At 37.7% G+C, this 17,691-nt stretch overlaps 1 protein-coding gene across 1 annotated transcript; it reads right to left on the reverse strand.

Annotated features, from left to right (window-relative positions):
* Positions 1–2,383: 2,383 nt before the first annotated feature.
* Positions 2,384–14,544, reverse strand: LOC139223286 (mucin-17-like). The gene is made up of 12 exons (XM_070855263.1): positions 14,416–14,544; positions 14,177–14,292; positions 13,234–13,298; positions 13,052–13,097; positions 12,909–12,964; positions 12,110–12,231; positions 11,422–11,484; positions 10,923–11,094; positions 6,335–6,499; positions 5,425–5,513; positions 2,647–2,906; positions 2,384–2,440 (listed from the first exon to the last, which is right to left on the reverse strand). The coding sequence occupies exons 3-12, from the start codon at positions 13,296–13,298 to the stop codon at positions 2,384–2,386; spliced, it is 1,095 nt and encodes a 364-aa protein (XP_070711364.1). The 5' UTR covers positions 14,177–14,292; positions 14,416–14,544.
* Between the last annotated feature and the right edge of the window lie 3,147 nt (positions 14,545–17,691).

Below are 17,691 nucleotides of genomic sequence, written 5' to 3' on the forward strand. Positions count from 1 at the left end.
ACCAGTAACAAACCTTGACTGGGCATACATAGCATAGCTGTACATAACTGTACATGGCAAAGCTGAACTGTTTAACCTTGTTAACATGTATGCATTTCCTTGAATTTTATTAAATAACTTTGGTTGATGTGATATGTGTTTAGCCACCCCACCAAAATGTTAGTTCTATTTCACACAGACACAGGAGCTGCATGCACATCTCCACTGTCTGTAGTCTGTGATTCCTCCATGGTTGTGGATTCCTTTGGCCCTACAAAGGAAGGGACAATTCCTTGTCTGTAGCCATCTTGGATTTTGCCTCTAGCTTTCACTTCTTTGCAGATTCACACACACTCTCTCACTGGTTAAAATGGATGTACATTGAAATAAGATTCAAACCCCCTCATAAGTAGAAACTTTAAAACGTTTATGACACTTAGGACTTCCTCACATTATTGAAATATATATATATATGCCCCGTGTTTTAACAATAATTTTGTAAATGAAAATTCCTGAATTACATTCTAGAATTTACCCAATTCTGATAATTGATTAATAATTAATTATCACAGATCTTGGTAATAATACATTCATTGATTTTTGGATTCAATATGTACAGTTAACATTTGAGTGTAAATTTAAATATACAATTGTCAAAGTTTGGTTAAGTATTCTTTGTTTTATCAGTTAACCATCTGTTACTCCCTTTTACAGCCATTTCCTCACCTCACTACAGTGATGGAAGCACTGTTAAAGCAAGACTACAGTGACCCCTAGTGGCTCCATACTGAAAGTACCCCCCCCCACACACACTGTGAACACAGTCCTCATTACCAGCTTGTGTCTTTTAGACTTATAGGTTCAACCTGAGACCTTGCTGATTGTTTCTTACATTATCATGGCTCGAGCTTTATTCATTTTATAACATTTTACAACAAGGGGTTTTGCAATATAAGTTGTTGCTCCTTCGTGTTACACACACATAGAACATAATATATACAGATAATTACATTTACAATAAAACTAATAAATCAAATATAAATAAAATAAAAACAATATATACAATCATGAAACACAGTTCTATACAGTTAGCCAAAGAAAGTTGAGGCCAAAATCAAGGCCAACATCATGGATTTGTTAATAGGTTAGTTAAAAAAAAAAACATATTTGCTTGGTGCTTTCACATGGAGTTCAAAATTGAAAAACTAGCCAAACAAAACAGTGTACTGCCAAAGTCTGAAATGGAGGGAGCTATCATATCAACTGTTTCTCAGCATTACATTTTATAACCCTGGTCTGCTGGATTTTTGCCATTTCCTGATGTGACCAGACATTAGGATGTGCAATTTAGCGGGCATTGACAATAATAATGATGGAAATTGATCATATGCAAGATAATGAAAGTTCCTTTGAACTTGAGACACGCCCATCAAAGGTCTCTCTTTTACAGACAACGCTTGTAGCCCAAAATTAAACAGAAATTTTCCACTGCAGAATTTTTAACTTAACATAGGTTTTGATTTAATGTTGTGTCATGATAAAGGTGCACTAATCAATGTTTTTATACTAAGAATTGGTCAAAGAGGTTGCTCGGAGTAAGAAACCAACAGCGGATTATCACACTCTGCACTTTGGTATTATGGCAGATTTACTGTTCAACGTCAGTGCTCTTATCTACCCCACGTCTAGCTATTTCAGAAAGAACGCTCAGATAAACACTGCACACCACCTGTCAGCACCAAACAGCAGGAGGACAAAGTTAGAGATTAGTTGTTGAAGATAGTGGGGCATCGAAAAGCCGAGAACAATATTTTCTTATTTTAGAAGTTGATGGAGACCAAATCAGATCTGAGGAAAGAATATTGGACTTAAATTTGTCCTCAAGTTCATTCATAGTGGCTTTTTATGTATTCTTTTGAGACGTCTGAAAATTCATTTTGTCACATTTAGTCAAAGTTATGTTTACTACTAAATCTTTTAATCCACTGTGGCTCTGTACTATAATGTCAACATGTCTACACAGTATGCATAGTACTACTGTTCCTCTTACCTCAGTCTGTTATAGTATTATATTGGACAATAATTATCTGCATGCACATGTAAACAACAACTTCAGAATAGCCAGGAGCATTTTTAAATAGTCAAAATGTCTGTACTTCCACTCATTTCTAATTTTCTTAGAATAATCTTTATAATGTAAAAAGAGATATTTTTTTCTTCCATGTTAGGCTATAATCACAAAATCATAAATAGATTTATTGGATTTTGATTATTACAAAAAACAACAAATAAATAAATTAAACAGTGCCGTAAACACCTAAAAGCAGCAGGTTGAGATATTCATTCATCATATACCGTAACAGCAAAAACATGCAAGAGCAAGTGACAAAATCAACAGACTTCTTTATTGCATTGTTCCGACGTTCCCGGAAGTCCTAATCTGAGGCCTTCTGATCCTCATCTGTGGACAGAAAGAAACGAATGAATCAACAGCAAAGAAAAAACTGTTTTAAGAAGAACAAATTCAATTGATGCACATGAGGGAAAAGTTGTGTCAATAAATGGAATGATCCTTATGAATTATTCTTTCTTTATTCAAACTCCATTTTGAAAGCAAAGTTATCTGTAAAAGTATGAAACTAATCTTCTCTGTTGGGGTGCACTGACCGGCTGGTTGGATGAGAAGTCTCTCTGTGGTTGCGGCAGGCTGGACTGTGAGAGTCCAACGTTAGAAAATGAAAGGGTAGTAGTAGTTAGAGTACTGTGTCCATATGGAGTATCTGACAGGGGGTACTCAGTGTCCAGCGTGTTCGATCTAGTGTGTGAAGATGGTTGACTCTGCTGGAAAACAGGTTCTATGTAAAAACCTTGGTCCTCTCTGTAGAAACTTGATCCATCATATGTGTAACAGGGGTTGTCTAAATCTCCTAAAAAAATACATTTAGGAAAGAAAACAGTGAGAGGTTATTGGGTGATCACACACAGAATAAATCTCATTTTATGCTGGAACAACAGTGCATGGGTCCGTGGTTTCTGGTTTTGTCTCCAAACCAGAAATGACGGCCCTATTTTGCTCAAAGTAAGTTCAAAGTATTAGCCAAGAGGATAGAACAGCTATTCTATAAAAGTGTAACATTATGCAAGCACATGAAACCTAAAGGGCCACAATTAGTCACAAATCCCATATTTTATGAAAAAGTCACAACATTTTGTTAAAAATTCATAATACTACAAGAATAAAGTTGGGATTTTATGAGACAATAGTCATGAGATTATGAGAATTAAGTTGTAATTTCACTTGTTAATTTAGAGGGGAAATATCGGAAGAGCAAAAATTGAGGGACGTGGAGAAATTTTTTTGTGTAGAAATTAATAGACAAATAACAAAAAAGTTATCTTTTGACACACAATCACCTTCTATTTTGACCTCTCACCCATTTTGTGGCCTAATTTTATTTTAATTTTATTATTATTTTTGATTTATTAAAAATTAAGATTAAGATTTTTTTGCTAAACTTTCTTGAAATATTAAAATATTTCTCTTAAAATATTTACTTTTGTCCTTTGTCATATTTTGACTTTTCTTTATTGTCATATTATGACTTTTTGACTTCTCAAATTTTAGAATACTTAATTTTTTGTGTGTTTTTTCTGTGGCCCCAATACTCCATTGTCCTTTGATATGATATCATTGCTTTGCTTGGCAGTTGTCACTGTGACATTTTGTCAGGTAGGCAAAGCTGTGGGAGAAAGACACACAATGTGCAGGCAAGATACAGGAGCTTCTAATATGGGCTGACAAAGTTTTTTGTCCTGTTTTGTCTGTTCTGCTCTGTACTTGTGTCATGTTGTCAATTAAGGACTCATATCCTTAAAAAAATTAGAATATTACCACAAAGGTTTTCTCATCTCTATGGAGAGTTTTAAAACCACAAAGCCAAAACAAAACAAAATCTCCACTGTCATCTGTGTGGTTTCTAACAGCATCATCAGGCGGCTGTTTCCCATAAAAAGCTTAGATAAATTCACAGTTGGTACCAAACAGCAGGCAGACAAAGTTATCAACTAGCTGGTGAACATAGTGGAGCATTTTATATTTTTCTCAGACATTGGTAGAAACCATATAACCTAGTATTATGGGCATTGAAAAGTTCGAAGATTAAGTCTTAAGTCTAAAAGTTGTGACATTTCCAGGACAAAATTGTGGTATTTTGAGTACAAAATCATAATATTTTGAGAAAAAAAGTGATAAAAGAATAGATTGCTTGGAGTCAGAGCCTATATTATCTTCATAGGTTGACTGGAGTACAAGTGCATGTCTTAACATTTGCTGACAGCCCATAGGGACAGGCTACTGTAGCCTCCAGTTTCTATTTTTGACTTGTGTTTGGACTACAGTGTGACGCCCCCTCACTTACAGCCACCTCGGGCTGGGACTGTCTCCTCACTCTAGGATGTTTCCCATCAAAAAGCTTAGGGTAACAGTGGTGCACTGTACTTCATCAGAGGTTTTGAAGTTAGCATTTGTCTGGACAATAAGCCACACGATGATGACATTTATGCATAATCAGGAAAACTGTTTTAATTTTTCTTCTTTAATCAAAATGATTACTTTAGTCTCATAATATTTCAACTTTATTCTCAAAATCTGATTTTCTTTCACTCAATGTGGCCCTAACACTCAAACTTGAATATCCATCAGGTGGACCCAAACATGACTCCAAATGAATGCTAACGTTGCTGTGTCTGCAGGATGTGTAAATAAATGCACAATTGACATTCAACTTTATAAAGCCATAGCATTCAGTGTTGTGTTTATAGCTTATTATGCTGCCCCTAAATGATCTCTAAAAGATCAATTCATGTAGCTTTAAGATGTCATGCTGTGTGCATGAATGTTCCCCCATTACACTGTATTTTTAAGGACCTAGTCCAAAGGCTTTGGATAGTGAATATACCATATTTATTTTCAACCCTTAATTCTTCTAAAAATGCAGAAGGAAAACCAGCTATATCAGCTTGTCAGCATTTCCTTCAGAGGATACAGCTTCCCCAAAGAACTTCAGTATTTAAGTCATTCCTCTGCATGTCCACAGAGGACACACCCTGAAGCATGAAACATGTTGAAATCCTTAGCTTGCACCTGGTCAGACTGACACAATGCAAATGTTCTTACTTCAAATCAAACATTTTGCTTTTTGGCACATTTTGCAAGGGACATATTTATGCTATATTTTTAAATAGCACAAACTGAGAATTACCACAGAGTCCCTCGGCTCTATGATCACAGATTTCATTGCTTTATTTTGACAATATAAATCTAAATCAGAAAGTTCACTTGAGTTGTGAGGCTAACACTATACGCTGAACATAAGAAGCGTGTGTGTGTGTGTGTGTGTGTGTGTGTGTGTGTGTGTGTGTGTCTGTATGTATTAAATACATTACCAGCACTGTGAATGTCACTGTTTGATCTGGACCACTCAATGTCCTCATCCAGCCACTGGTGAACCATTGATTCTGTCATGGCCCTATTCCTACAGACACAGCAGGACAGCTTTTATCACATCAGCTTCATTACAGAATAAACATTTATCCTGTGCTCTAAAAAGCAAAGTGCAAGGGAATTCCTGTTCCAGACACCATAAACCCGGGTTGACCCTGTAATGTGAAATATCATTTCAAAATATCTTAACCCTGTAACACCAAGTGTATCATATTTGATACATACGTTTTTGAGACCTCTACATCATCAATGTGATATTTTTTGTGGTTTTTGTATTTTATCTGTTTTATAAACAAAGCAAATGCTGGATGTAGCAAAAATGATACAAATTTAAACTTTAAAAAATGTAATGTGTTTTTGTAATTTGTCAGAAGGTTCAATAAACACTCCAGTTTCAAAAAATTTGAATTTTCTGGCAATTATTTCATGTTTCAGGCTTTACAGGGTTAAATCAAATAACGATACAAAAGATATACATGATTTTTAGAATGAACATGCTTAGATATACAAAAAAGTAATTTATGACTGAGTTGTCTAACCCTGATGTTGAACCTTGACAAACCTTGGCTAAAATTCTAAATGAACAAAAGTATCAATTTATCTAATAACAACTCCTGAACCATGCCTGGCTATAGTTATATAGTATATATATAGTGGGGGTGCATGAGTGAAGGACAAGGGGAGATATGGCAGAAAAAAATTTAACTTTGATGTCATCATCATTCACATTTATGGTAGCTGAACATATTTAATGCAAATTATGGTTAACTGAGCTGAACTAAGACTAAAGCCCAGATTTTATCTCATCTTTATGTGCTGACTAACAACCATTCATGTCAGTGTATAGCTTACCTTCTTTGCCATTTCTCGCTCCTCAGAATACGGAACGCAATCAAGACTCCAACCACCAGCAACAGACAAGCAAAGGTCAGACATATCCCAGCATAGAAAGCAATCTTCTGTACAGGAAAGCTACAGTCATCTCTCAAGTACCAAGTCCCATCCACATCATGACACCTGAAACAGGAAGGAAGAGGTGGCAAAAAGGTAGCAGTTACCGTTACACATTGTGAATACGTTGAACTTTATGACACATTTTTTATTTTTTTTTTTAATTCAACCTTTATCTAACTAGGGAAGGCAATTGAGAGCAGTCTTTAACAAGGATGCCATGGTTATAGTACATATGCAACATAGAAACATGAGAAATACTGAAAATAAAGAAGTTACAGTCTACATCAACAACTTTGACATTACATAGGTCAAGGACATCAACATAGGGGCAACATTAATTTTAAAGCAAACAAATGCATTCACACTGCTTAGTGTGAATGCATTTAGTGTGTAAAAAGGATACAGTGCCATTCTCTTCTCACTGTCAGTGACTGCCACCCAACTTTCTCATACAGTAAACAGCTTAAGGGCAGAATGATAGACATGTATGTGACATCACCATTTTCATAACTAAAAGGCTGCCTGAACAATTTTGCTTTCTGCAGTTCTAGGAGAACCATGGACTTGATATTTAAACAATGGGAGATACAGTTTGGTAATGTGCTTCTTACAGTGCGGCTTGTCATCAAACCAGAAGTCAGTCTAAGTCAGTTAGAAAAAAGCATACATTTAGTTTTGCCAGAGTTAAACAATAATTTAAGACCGAATAAGGTTACCCGAATAACACAGAAATCAGAAAGCAGGTTTTAGGTGTTGAAGGAGATGAAAGTCGAAGGTGTTAATGAAATTTGTGCCATCACGACGGAGTAAGTTGAGCCGACCTCTGTTGTGGTTGCTGAGCATGAGCTTTAAATAAGGCTTATTCAGTAACTTATATTTGACTATTAATGTGCAGATAGAAAAAAAGCTGTTCCCCTAAGTGGGGGAACATGCAATTACAATTGGCTGGTGTGTATGGTTGTTTTTTGGTCCTGGAAATTCCACGTGGGGTCAGAATAATTATCATTAGCCCCTTTTCCACCAACATTTCCAGGAACTTTTATTACCAGGAATCTATTTACCTGGGTAAAAGAATTGCAGGTCATCTGTGTGGTTTGCGTTTCCACTGCACCTCAAAGTTCTGGAACATTCATTCAAATCAGGCTGACGTATAGTACGGCGGTCGGACCCACTGCGACTGTTGTTGTCCTTCAGCTTCTTATAATACGCTCAAAAGAGCCTGGACCTCATCATCCGTCCACTTCTCATAGTGCGGTACAGAGAGCAGAGGAGAATTGTAAACGCGCCACCATGTAGACCATGATGCCGTTGGGGGACGGGACGCCCCCCTAATATAATGGTAGGGGAAACACTGATCAAAATACAAACGAAGTGAAGCTTTTAGAAATGAAATAAACAAGTTGCAGCCACACTGGCTTAAACACGGAAGTGCGGAATGTTGCAAGTGTGCTCCACCAATCAGCGTGCTTCAGCACACAGCCCTGCCCCTCAACAATTCCGGGTAATCTGAAAAGTACCACCTCGCTACTAGGAACTTTTTTCAGGGAAAGTTTGGGGTTGAGGGAGAGTTTTTTCCCCGGGTAATTTCGGTGGAAACGCGCAGAGGTTTTTCAAAATCCCAGGTAAATGAAAAAAGTTCCTGCGGTGGAAAAGGGGCTATTGGTTGTTAAAAGCGATTTCACCATGATGTGATTGATTACATAAACATCATGCCATATGACGTACAAGGGTGAACAAGTTTAATGTTCCAGGATTAAACATTTTTGTTGGATTTGTGGAGTCTAAGACTGGACATTCCAGTCTCCTTCACAAATTAAAATACCAGATACTTTGATGGTAATCATGTCAAATATTTTCTTGATTACCAATTTTTCCTGTACTGGTGGTCTATAAACATTAGTAATGTTACTTCCCCAGAGTTGAGAATCCCTTTCATAAAGACATAATGTCCTTCCTTATCAGTAATATGTGTGGACAGCTAGAGGGCTACGTTGTTTAACTATTGTTAAAAAGATTTTAACATTAAGTGTTATTATTCTATATCCTTGTTAAAGCATTTATCAACAAACACAATTTGTGGGGGGGGGGGGCGGCGTGCGCCTCAGGAGCGCCGGACGGGGGGGTGGGGGGTGGGGTGCGCGCGCGTCTCAACAGCTGCAGACGGATGGGGGGCGCCACTCGGGGATGCAAATTATTACTGGCAGCGCCCCTCCAGCAGCTGGTGCTCTAGGCGACCGCCTAATTTCACCTGGTGGGCCAGGTATTATTGGCGGCGGGCCAATTTTGGCCCGTGGGCCGCTAGTTGCCGACCACTGATCTAGGACATAAGAAATTGTTATGAAATTAGTTATTGTGTTTTTCACATTAGTAGTAGTAGTAGTGATATAACAAGAACACAATAATGACAATACAGAAAAAAATAGAAATGTGAACTGCTTGTAATGCTGCACTTGTATTGTCACTACAAAAAGCTCAGCGCTTAGCTGCTTTAGTTTTGATTTACTTTCCAATTAAGTGTCTATTTGAAGAATATTAATTGAAAGATACAAATATATATATATATATATATATATATACATACATATATACACACATATATACACACACACACACACATATATATACATATATATACATATATACACACACACACATATATATATATATACACAGTGGGTATGGAAAGTATTCAGACCCCTTCACTTTTTCCACATTTTGTTATGATACAGCCTTATTCCAAAATGGATTAAATTCTTTTTTTCCCTCATCAATCTACACACAATACCAAATGACAAAGTGAAAAAAGTTGTTTAGAAATTTTTGCAAATGTATTAAAAATAAAAAACTGAAATATCACATGTACATAAGTATTCACACCCTTTGCTATGACACTCAAAACTGAGCTCAGGTGCATCCTGTTTCCACTGATCGTCCTTGAGATGTTTCTACAACTTGACTGGAGTCCACCTGTGGTAAATTCAATTGATTGGACTTGATTTGGAAAGGCACACACCTGTCTATATAAGGTCCCACAGCTGACAGTGCATGTCAGAGCAGAAACCAAGCCATGAAGTCAAAGGAATTGTCTGTAGACCTCCGAGACAGGATCGTATCGAGGCACAGATCTGGGGAAGGGTACAGAAAAATTTCTGCAGCATTGAAGGTCCTGAAGAGCACAGTGATTCTCTGGTCTGATGAAACCAAGATAGAACTATTTGGCCTGAATGCCAAGCGTCACGTCTAGAGGAAACCAGGCACCGCTCATCACCTGGCAAATACCATCCCTACGGTGAAGCATGGTGGTGGCAGCATCATGCTGTGGGGATGTTTTTCAGCGGCAGGAACTGGGAGACTAGTCAGGATAGAGGGAAAGATGAATGCAGCAAAGTACAGAGACATCCTGGATGAAAACCTGCTCTAGAGCGCTCAGGATCTCAGACTGGGGCGACGGTTCACCTTCCAACAGGACAATGACCCGAAGCACACAGCCAAGATAACAAAGGAGTGGCTTCAGGACAAGTCTGTGAATGTCCTTGAGTGTCCCAGCCAAAGTCCAGACTTGAACCCCATTGAACATCTCTGAAAATAGCTGTGCAGCGACGCTCCCCATCTAACCTGACAGAGCTTGAGAGGATCTGCAGAGAAGAATGGGAAAAACACCCCAAATGCAGGTGTGCCAAGCTTGTAGCATCATACCCAAGAAGACTTGAGGCTGTAATTGCTGCCAAAGGTGCCTCAACAAAGTACTGAATAAGGGGTGTGAATACTTATGTACATATGATATTTCAGTTTTTTATTTTTAATATATTTGTAAAAATTTCTAAAAAACTTTTTTCACTTTGTCATTATGGGGTATTGTGTGTAGATTGATGAGGGAAATCCATTTTGGAATAAGGCTGTAACATAACAAAATGTGGAAAAAGTGAAGGGGTCTGAATACTTTCTGTACCCACTGTATATATACACACACAGTATATATAAAATATTTATTTATAATCTGAAAATCATGCATTTGGGGTGGTACTACTTTTTACTACTACTACTTCTACTTGATAATGACTAGATGTGGCAGGTGGCAATATTCAGGAAAGTCTGGCGTGGGCTTTTCCTGAAGTGTGAACATTTTCATCTCAATCATGTTAACTAGCCTACCTGATGCATCGGTTGGAAAGAGACAACTAGCATTAAAGAATTCCAGAACAGAGTGTCAGTAATTTTTGATATCTTCTACTATTGTATAGTAGATCAAATAACACCAAATATGATTTTAGTTTTCATTTTGTTTTTATGTAAAATTGCTGATAATCAGTGGATGATTTCTATGCATCAACATCTATGAGGTGATTTGAATAGAAGCTTTATGGTGGAAATGGAATACGGGCGTGTAGAGGGCTGAGTGTGAGGTAGATCCATATGTGCACATTTCTAGGTGAACTACCATCTCTGTAGTAAGACAAGCATCAAACTGACAGTGTTATCAACTTACTCGCAAAAAGGTCCTGAGACTTTGTACACTTTGCAGACTCCCTTGTTGTAGCATCTTTTATGATGTGAATGTTGAATATGGCATACAGTCACACATGCTATCGTTCCATCAATTGGCAGAGGTTGGTAGTATTGAGCAACATCTGGATCTTCAACAAAATGTCCACAAGCCACTGGTACATGACAGGAGAAGGAAATGAAGACATGAAGAGCCAAATAACCACACTGTTAATTCCAATTTTGCCATTCATACATGTACTCTCATTGTAACATCTCAAAGGGTCAAAAATTGGTCTAACTAAAGGGGATGGGGCGAAGTACACTTTCATGATGTAATGGGCCTCTTAAATTTGTATAAGCATGCAAAAACGTGTCATGGCTACTGCTATAATAATGCCAGTGTGAAGAGTCAAACAAAAGAGTACATGAAATTATAAATGTAATTTTCATACTTAATACACACACACACACACACACACACGCCTCGTGGTAATACTGACATTCCAAATTAGCCTCCGTTTTATTCACTGTGGGCTCAGCTGTGATGTTGAAATTAGGACATTCTGTAAAATGAGAGGATAAAAAAATATTTTGACGTATATACAGCATACAGTATCCACAACAGTATTTTTTTTAGTTTTTTGGTCCAGATAGAAATATCTCAACAACTATTGGATGGATTGCAAGGAAAATTAGTATGGACTTCAATGGTCCCCAGAGGATGAATTCCAGGTCAAATTTTCACCTGTATCGTGAAATATCTCAATAACCGCTAAAGGGATCGCCAAAACATCAACAACTACTGACAAACATGCCCCTTCTCATGTTGAATTGATCAATCAGGTTCAATTGATTATTTGGGTGGCAGCTTAGTATTCCATCAATAGGTCCATTTTTTTATTTGTCCAATTCTTCAACTTTTGATCAAATACCAACAAAACCAAAAGGGAATGTCAGCATGCTGACATGCCAAATTGAAATGGTGATCATCATAAAAAAACTACCTGCTGCTGTCATTGAGAGCATATTAGCATATCAGTTATTACCATTTTTACATGTCAAAACCAAACTTTGGACTTTTTTGGACTATTTACAGATTTTCTTTACCATGTCAGAAGATTGTTTTTATATGGTTTTTAATCTCATGATTTTCTACTTGTGTATATGATTATGAAATTTTTGTCTTACCTTCTGTGCAGCTAACAAGGGTGTCGGCAGCTTCCTGAACTGCTTCAGCATCTTTCTCATATAGCTGTTCAGCATTTACGTTATTTGGAATCACCAGAACCACGTCATGTGTGACACTAACACTGTGGCAATAAGAATTTCATACAATATGTCAATTTCATTTAAACAATCTTAAAAGAAGTTCTTAAAATTTGTGATTTTCCAAATTTAGATTATGAAGCGTTGGTGAGATCAGTGCTAAAATGTACGATTTTTGGTTGAAAATACACCTGCTTCATAAATCCCAAGTTGAGGCACTATAGGTCACTCAAATTTAGATTAGTCAATATAAAAACCGTAAGTTGACAAAATAATTTAATCAAATTTGATAATTCCATCCATCCTTATTTACATATTTTTTCCCAAAGTCTTCTTATGCTGATTGATTAAGATAACACTTGTGCAGCTCTGTGTCTACAAAATTATTCACCTCAGAGAGTGAAAAAAAATCACCAATGTGCAATGCAATTCAAACATGAACATAAACTTAATATGGATATATGGATAATGGGTATCTCTTATCCATTATCCATAAATCTGCTGGTTGGTTCTCACCCATAGAGGTAACCAAATGGGTTCTAAGATTGAAAGTTACTTAACAGGGTATTGTCGGATCAGATTTTCGACACAGTTGCAGTATGCGTTACTACCACGAAACAGCTGCTCAGTGCAGTTTCACTCAACTGATATCTACATTTTAAATTCATGTATTTATCATTACTAGAAGAACAATCTTTGTTGTTGTCTATTTTGTAATTACCCATTTGCTTTTGGTGTGCTCCTGTAGATACTCATGGCTTCACCTAATATTCGTATCTGAAATAAACATAAAGCAATCAATGACCAATTTTCATCTGTCATGTCTGATTCAATGTACTGTTGGAAGTGTCTCAATAGCTTTACCTGTTCCATGATGTTATTTGAGAATCTGACTAGAGGGTCTCCACGGCTAAGAGAAAAGAACAAAAGCGAAATTTAAGGAAAAAAAACAGCATTATATTAAAAGTGTGCAAAAAATCAAAAAGAATGTGCATCTTTAAGATTATTTCAATAATTAATCCTTTATTTTCAAAAAGTCTAAGTACCTAACACTAATTACCACCACTTCTTTAAAATTTTGTATCTTCTTTGTCAGGTAATATTTCTCCATCTGAAAAAAAAAACAAAAAACACAATGTCTATGTTTTCCCAGTTTAACAGACTGCATGTGACCTCTCTTCAACCCATGTTCTATACAATATTTTGGTTGTTACACAGAGGATACACTCCTTATGCCACTTAACACACAGTACAACCACTTACAATGCCATCTTGACATAAATGATAATTTGTGTAGCTATTTTAGACTTTATAACAGATTGCACTTTGATATGAAGGACGCTGATTAATCTTTTTAGTCCTCATATCTATTAAATGTAGTGCAGCAAATTGTTTGATTTCAACTTGGCTCTGCTTTACAACGTTGCATGACATGAATCTACAATGATATTGTTCACTACTTTTGCTTGCTCGTGGGGATTCTTGAATCCTTAATTTTGAATTCCTGAATCGTTGGGTCTCTCTCTTAATTAAAGAGTTTGGTCTAGACCTGCTTTTTCTGTAAAGCGTCTTGTGATAACACTGCTATGAATTGGCGCTATATAAATAAAGACTGATTGATTGATTGATTAACTACTTTTTCATTTGTTGTCCCAGGGCTGCTTCATTATCATGACAAAAGCCAAAATTTGGAGGACCAGATGATTGAAAAGCTTGATTGCAATTGTTTGCTATGGGTTAAAACTTTCTGGCTTGAGTATTAAGTGAGGATAGTGCTTAACATTGATCCAGGTTTCTTACGTGTGTATGTTTTCACATACACACTCCAGCCAATAATAACTATATACATCTTGACTATACAATTAACTATGACTATTACCTATATAAGATGACAAAGAGGTCACTGCTACTTTGATTTATAGTTTAGAAATGTACAATTCATATATGGCAGGTTTTGCTTTACAAAGATGCTTCATCCACATATCTCACCTGGTTGGAGAAGTTTCCAACAAATTCTTTGTATTCACGTGATGTTACATCATCATATTGGTCATTATATTCTTCGTTGATCACCACATTAACCACTACTGCTCTGTTGAGTGTAACTGTGAAGAGAGAAAAAATATATAAAACTGACTCTGGTTGAATAATAACACATTTTAAAATCACTTAATCCCAATTAGAAAATTTAAATGTAAAACTCAAAGGAAGGAAGATATCTGATTTACCTGGATTGAGACTGATTTTAACAAATTCGCAAAGAGTTCCAATGAGTCCAACAACACATGTGCAATTGTATCCATTGAAAGTTCCTCCATTCTGGCATTGTAATGGCTCTTTAGTGGTTGGAACAGTTGCTGTTGTAGATGGTTTAGTTGGAACTGTTGTTGGTGGCTTAGTGGTTGGGTTTATTGATGTTATGATTGGTGGTCCAGTTGGTGGTTTAGTTGGCAGTAAAGATGTAGTTCCTGTTGGCAGTTGGGTTGTTTTTCCTGTTGAAGGTCGAGTCGGAAAGTCAGTTGGTATCTTAGTGGGAGGTCGAGTGGGGAGTTCAGTTGATGGATATGTTGACTTTTCCACAGTAGTAAACAAGTCAAATGTTGTACTAGTTCGATCTGTTGGTAAAGTGCCATCTGTTGATCCACTTGTTACAACAGTCATTCCAGATTGCTCGGTTGTAGAGATTCCCTCAGTTGTCTGACTTGTTACGTCAGTCTTATCAAAGTGATCAGTTGATCCACTTGTTACAACAGTTGTTGCAGAATGTTCAGTCGATGAAGGGCCATCAGTTGCCCCACTTGTTACAACAGTTGTGTCAGATTGATCAGTTGTGGAGGTGTCATCAGTTGATCCACTTGTTACAAAAGTTGTGTCAGATTGATCAGTTGTGGAGGTGCCCTCAGTTGATCCACTTGGTACAATAGTTGTTCCAGGTTGCTCAGTTGTCATGCTTCCATCAGTTGTCCTACTTGTTACAAAAGTTGTGTCAGATTGATCAGCAGTGGAGGTTCCATCAGTTGATCCACTTGTTACAACAGTTGTGTCAGATTGATCAGTTGTGGAGGTGCCCTCAGTTGATCCACTTGTTACAATAGTTGTTCCTGTTTCCTCAGTTGTAATGCTTCCAGCAGTTGTTCTACTTGTTGCAAAAGTTATGTCAGATTGATCAGTTGTGGAGGGGCCATCAGTTGATCCACTTGTTACAATAGTTGTTCCTGTTTCCTCAGTTGTTCCACTTGTTACAAGAGTTGTGTCAGATTGATCAGTTGTGGAGGTGACATCAGTTGATCCACTTGTTACAACAGTTGTGTCAGATTGATCAGTTGTGGAGGTGTCGTCAGTTGATCCACTTGTTACAAGAGTTGTGTCAGATTGATCAGTTGTGGAGGTGCCCTCAGTTGATCCACTTGTTACAATAGTTGTTCCTGTTTCCTCAGTTGTTCCACTTGTTACAACAGTTGTGTCAGATTGATCAGTGGTGGAGGTGACATCAGTTGATCCACTTGTCACAACAGTTGTGTCAGATTGATCAGTTGTGGAGGTGACATCAGTTGATCCACTTGTCACAAAAGTTGTATCAGATTGATCAGTTGTGGAGGTGCCATCAGTTGATTCACTTGTTGCAACAGTTGTGTCAGATTGATCAGTTGTGGAGGTGACATCAGTTGATCCACTTGTTACAAGAGTTGTGTCAGATTGATCCGTTGTGGAGGTGACATCAGTTGATTCACTTGTCACAAAAGTTGTGTCAGATTGATCCGTTGTGGAGGTGACATCAGTTGATCCACTTGTTACAAGAGTTGTGTCAGATTGATCCGTTGTGGAGGTGACATCAGTTGATCCACTTGTCACAACAGTTGTGTCAGATTGATCAGTTGTGGAGGTGACATCAGTTGATCCACTTGTCACAAAAGTTGTATCAGATTGATCAGTTGTGGAGGTGCCATCAGTTGATTCACTTGTTGCAACAGTTGTGTCAGATTGATCAGTTGTGGAGGTGACATCAGTTGATCCACTTGTTACAAGAGTTGTGTCAGATTGATCCGTTGTGGAGGTGACATCAGTTGATTCACTTGTCACAAAAGTTGTGTCAGATTGATCCGTTGTGGAGGTGACATCAGTTGATCCACTTGTTACAAGAGTTGTGTCAGATTGATCAGTTGTGGAGGTGCCCTCAGTTGATCCACTTGTTACAATAGTTGTTCCTGTTTCCTCAGTTGTTCCACTTGTTACAACAGTTGTGTCAGATTGATCAGTGGTGGAGGTGACATCAGTTGATCCACTTGTCACAACAGTTGTGTCAGATTGATCAGTTGTGGAGGTGACATCAGTTGATCCACTTGTCACAAAAGTTGTATCAGATTGATCAGTTGTGGAGGTGCCATCAGTTGATTCACTTGTTGCAACAGTTGTGTCAGATTGATCAGTTGTGGAGGTGACATCAGTTGATCCACTTGTTACAAGAGTTGTGTCAGATTGATCCGTTGTGGAGGTGACATCAGTTGATTCACTTGTCACAAAAGTTGTGTCAGATTGATCCGTTGTGGAGGTGACATCAGTTGATTCACTTGTTACAATAGTTGTTCCTGTTTCCTCAGTTGTAACGCTTCCATCAGTTGTTCTACTTGTTACAAAAGTTGTGTCAGATTGATCAGTTGTGGAGGTGACATCAGTTGATGAGCTCGTTACAATAGGTGTTGCAGAATGTTCAGTCGATGAAGGGCCTTCAGTTGTTCCACTTGTTACAAGAGTTGTGTCAGATTGATCAGTTGTGGAGGTGCCATCAGTTGATCCACTTGTTACAAGAGTTGTGTCAGATTGATCCATTGTGGAGGTGCCATCAGTTGATCCACTTGTTACAAGAGTTGTGTCAGATTGATCCGTTGTGGAGGTGACATCAGTTGATTCACTTGTTACAAAAGTTGTGTCAGATTGATCCGTTGTGGAGGTGACATCAGTTGATGAGCTCGTTACAACAGTTGTTGCAGAATGTTCAGTTGTGGAGGTGCCCTCAGTTGATTCACTTGTTACAATAGTTGTACCTGTTTCCTCAGTTGTAATGCTTCCATCAGTTGTTCTACTTGTTGCAAAAGTTGTGTCAGATTGATCAGTTGTGGAGGTGACATCAGTTGATCCACTTGTTACAAGAGTTGTGTCAGATTGATCAGTTGTGAAGGTGCCCTCAGTTGATCCACTTGTTACAATAGTTGTTCCTGTTTCCTCAGTTGTTCCACTTGTTACAAGAGTTGTGTCAGATTGATCAGTTGTGGAGGTGACATCAGTTGATCCACTTGTCACAAGAGTTGTGTCAGATTGATCCGTTGTGGAGGTGCCATCAGTTGATCCACTTGTTACAACAGTTGTGTCAGATTGATCAGTTGTGGAGGTGTCGTCAGTTGATCCACTTGTTACAACAGTTGAGTCAGATTGATCAGTAGTGGAGGTGTCGTCAGTTGATCCACTTGTTACAAGAGTTGTGTCAGATTGATCAGTTGTGGAGGTGC

The sequence above is a fragment of the Pempheris klunzingeri genome, chromosome 23, assembly GCF_042242105.1.
Source record: "Pempheris klunzingeri isolate RE-2024b chromosome 23, fPemKlu1.hap1, whole genome shotgun sequence".
In the NCBI taxonomy this organism is placed as follows: Eukaryota; Metazoa; Chordata; class Actinopteri; order Acropomatiformes; family Pempheridae; genus Pempheris; species Pempheris klunzingeri.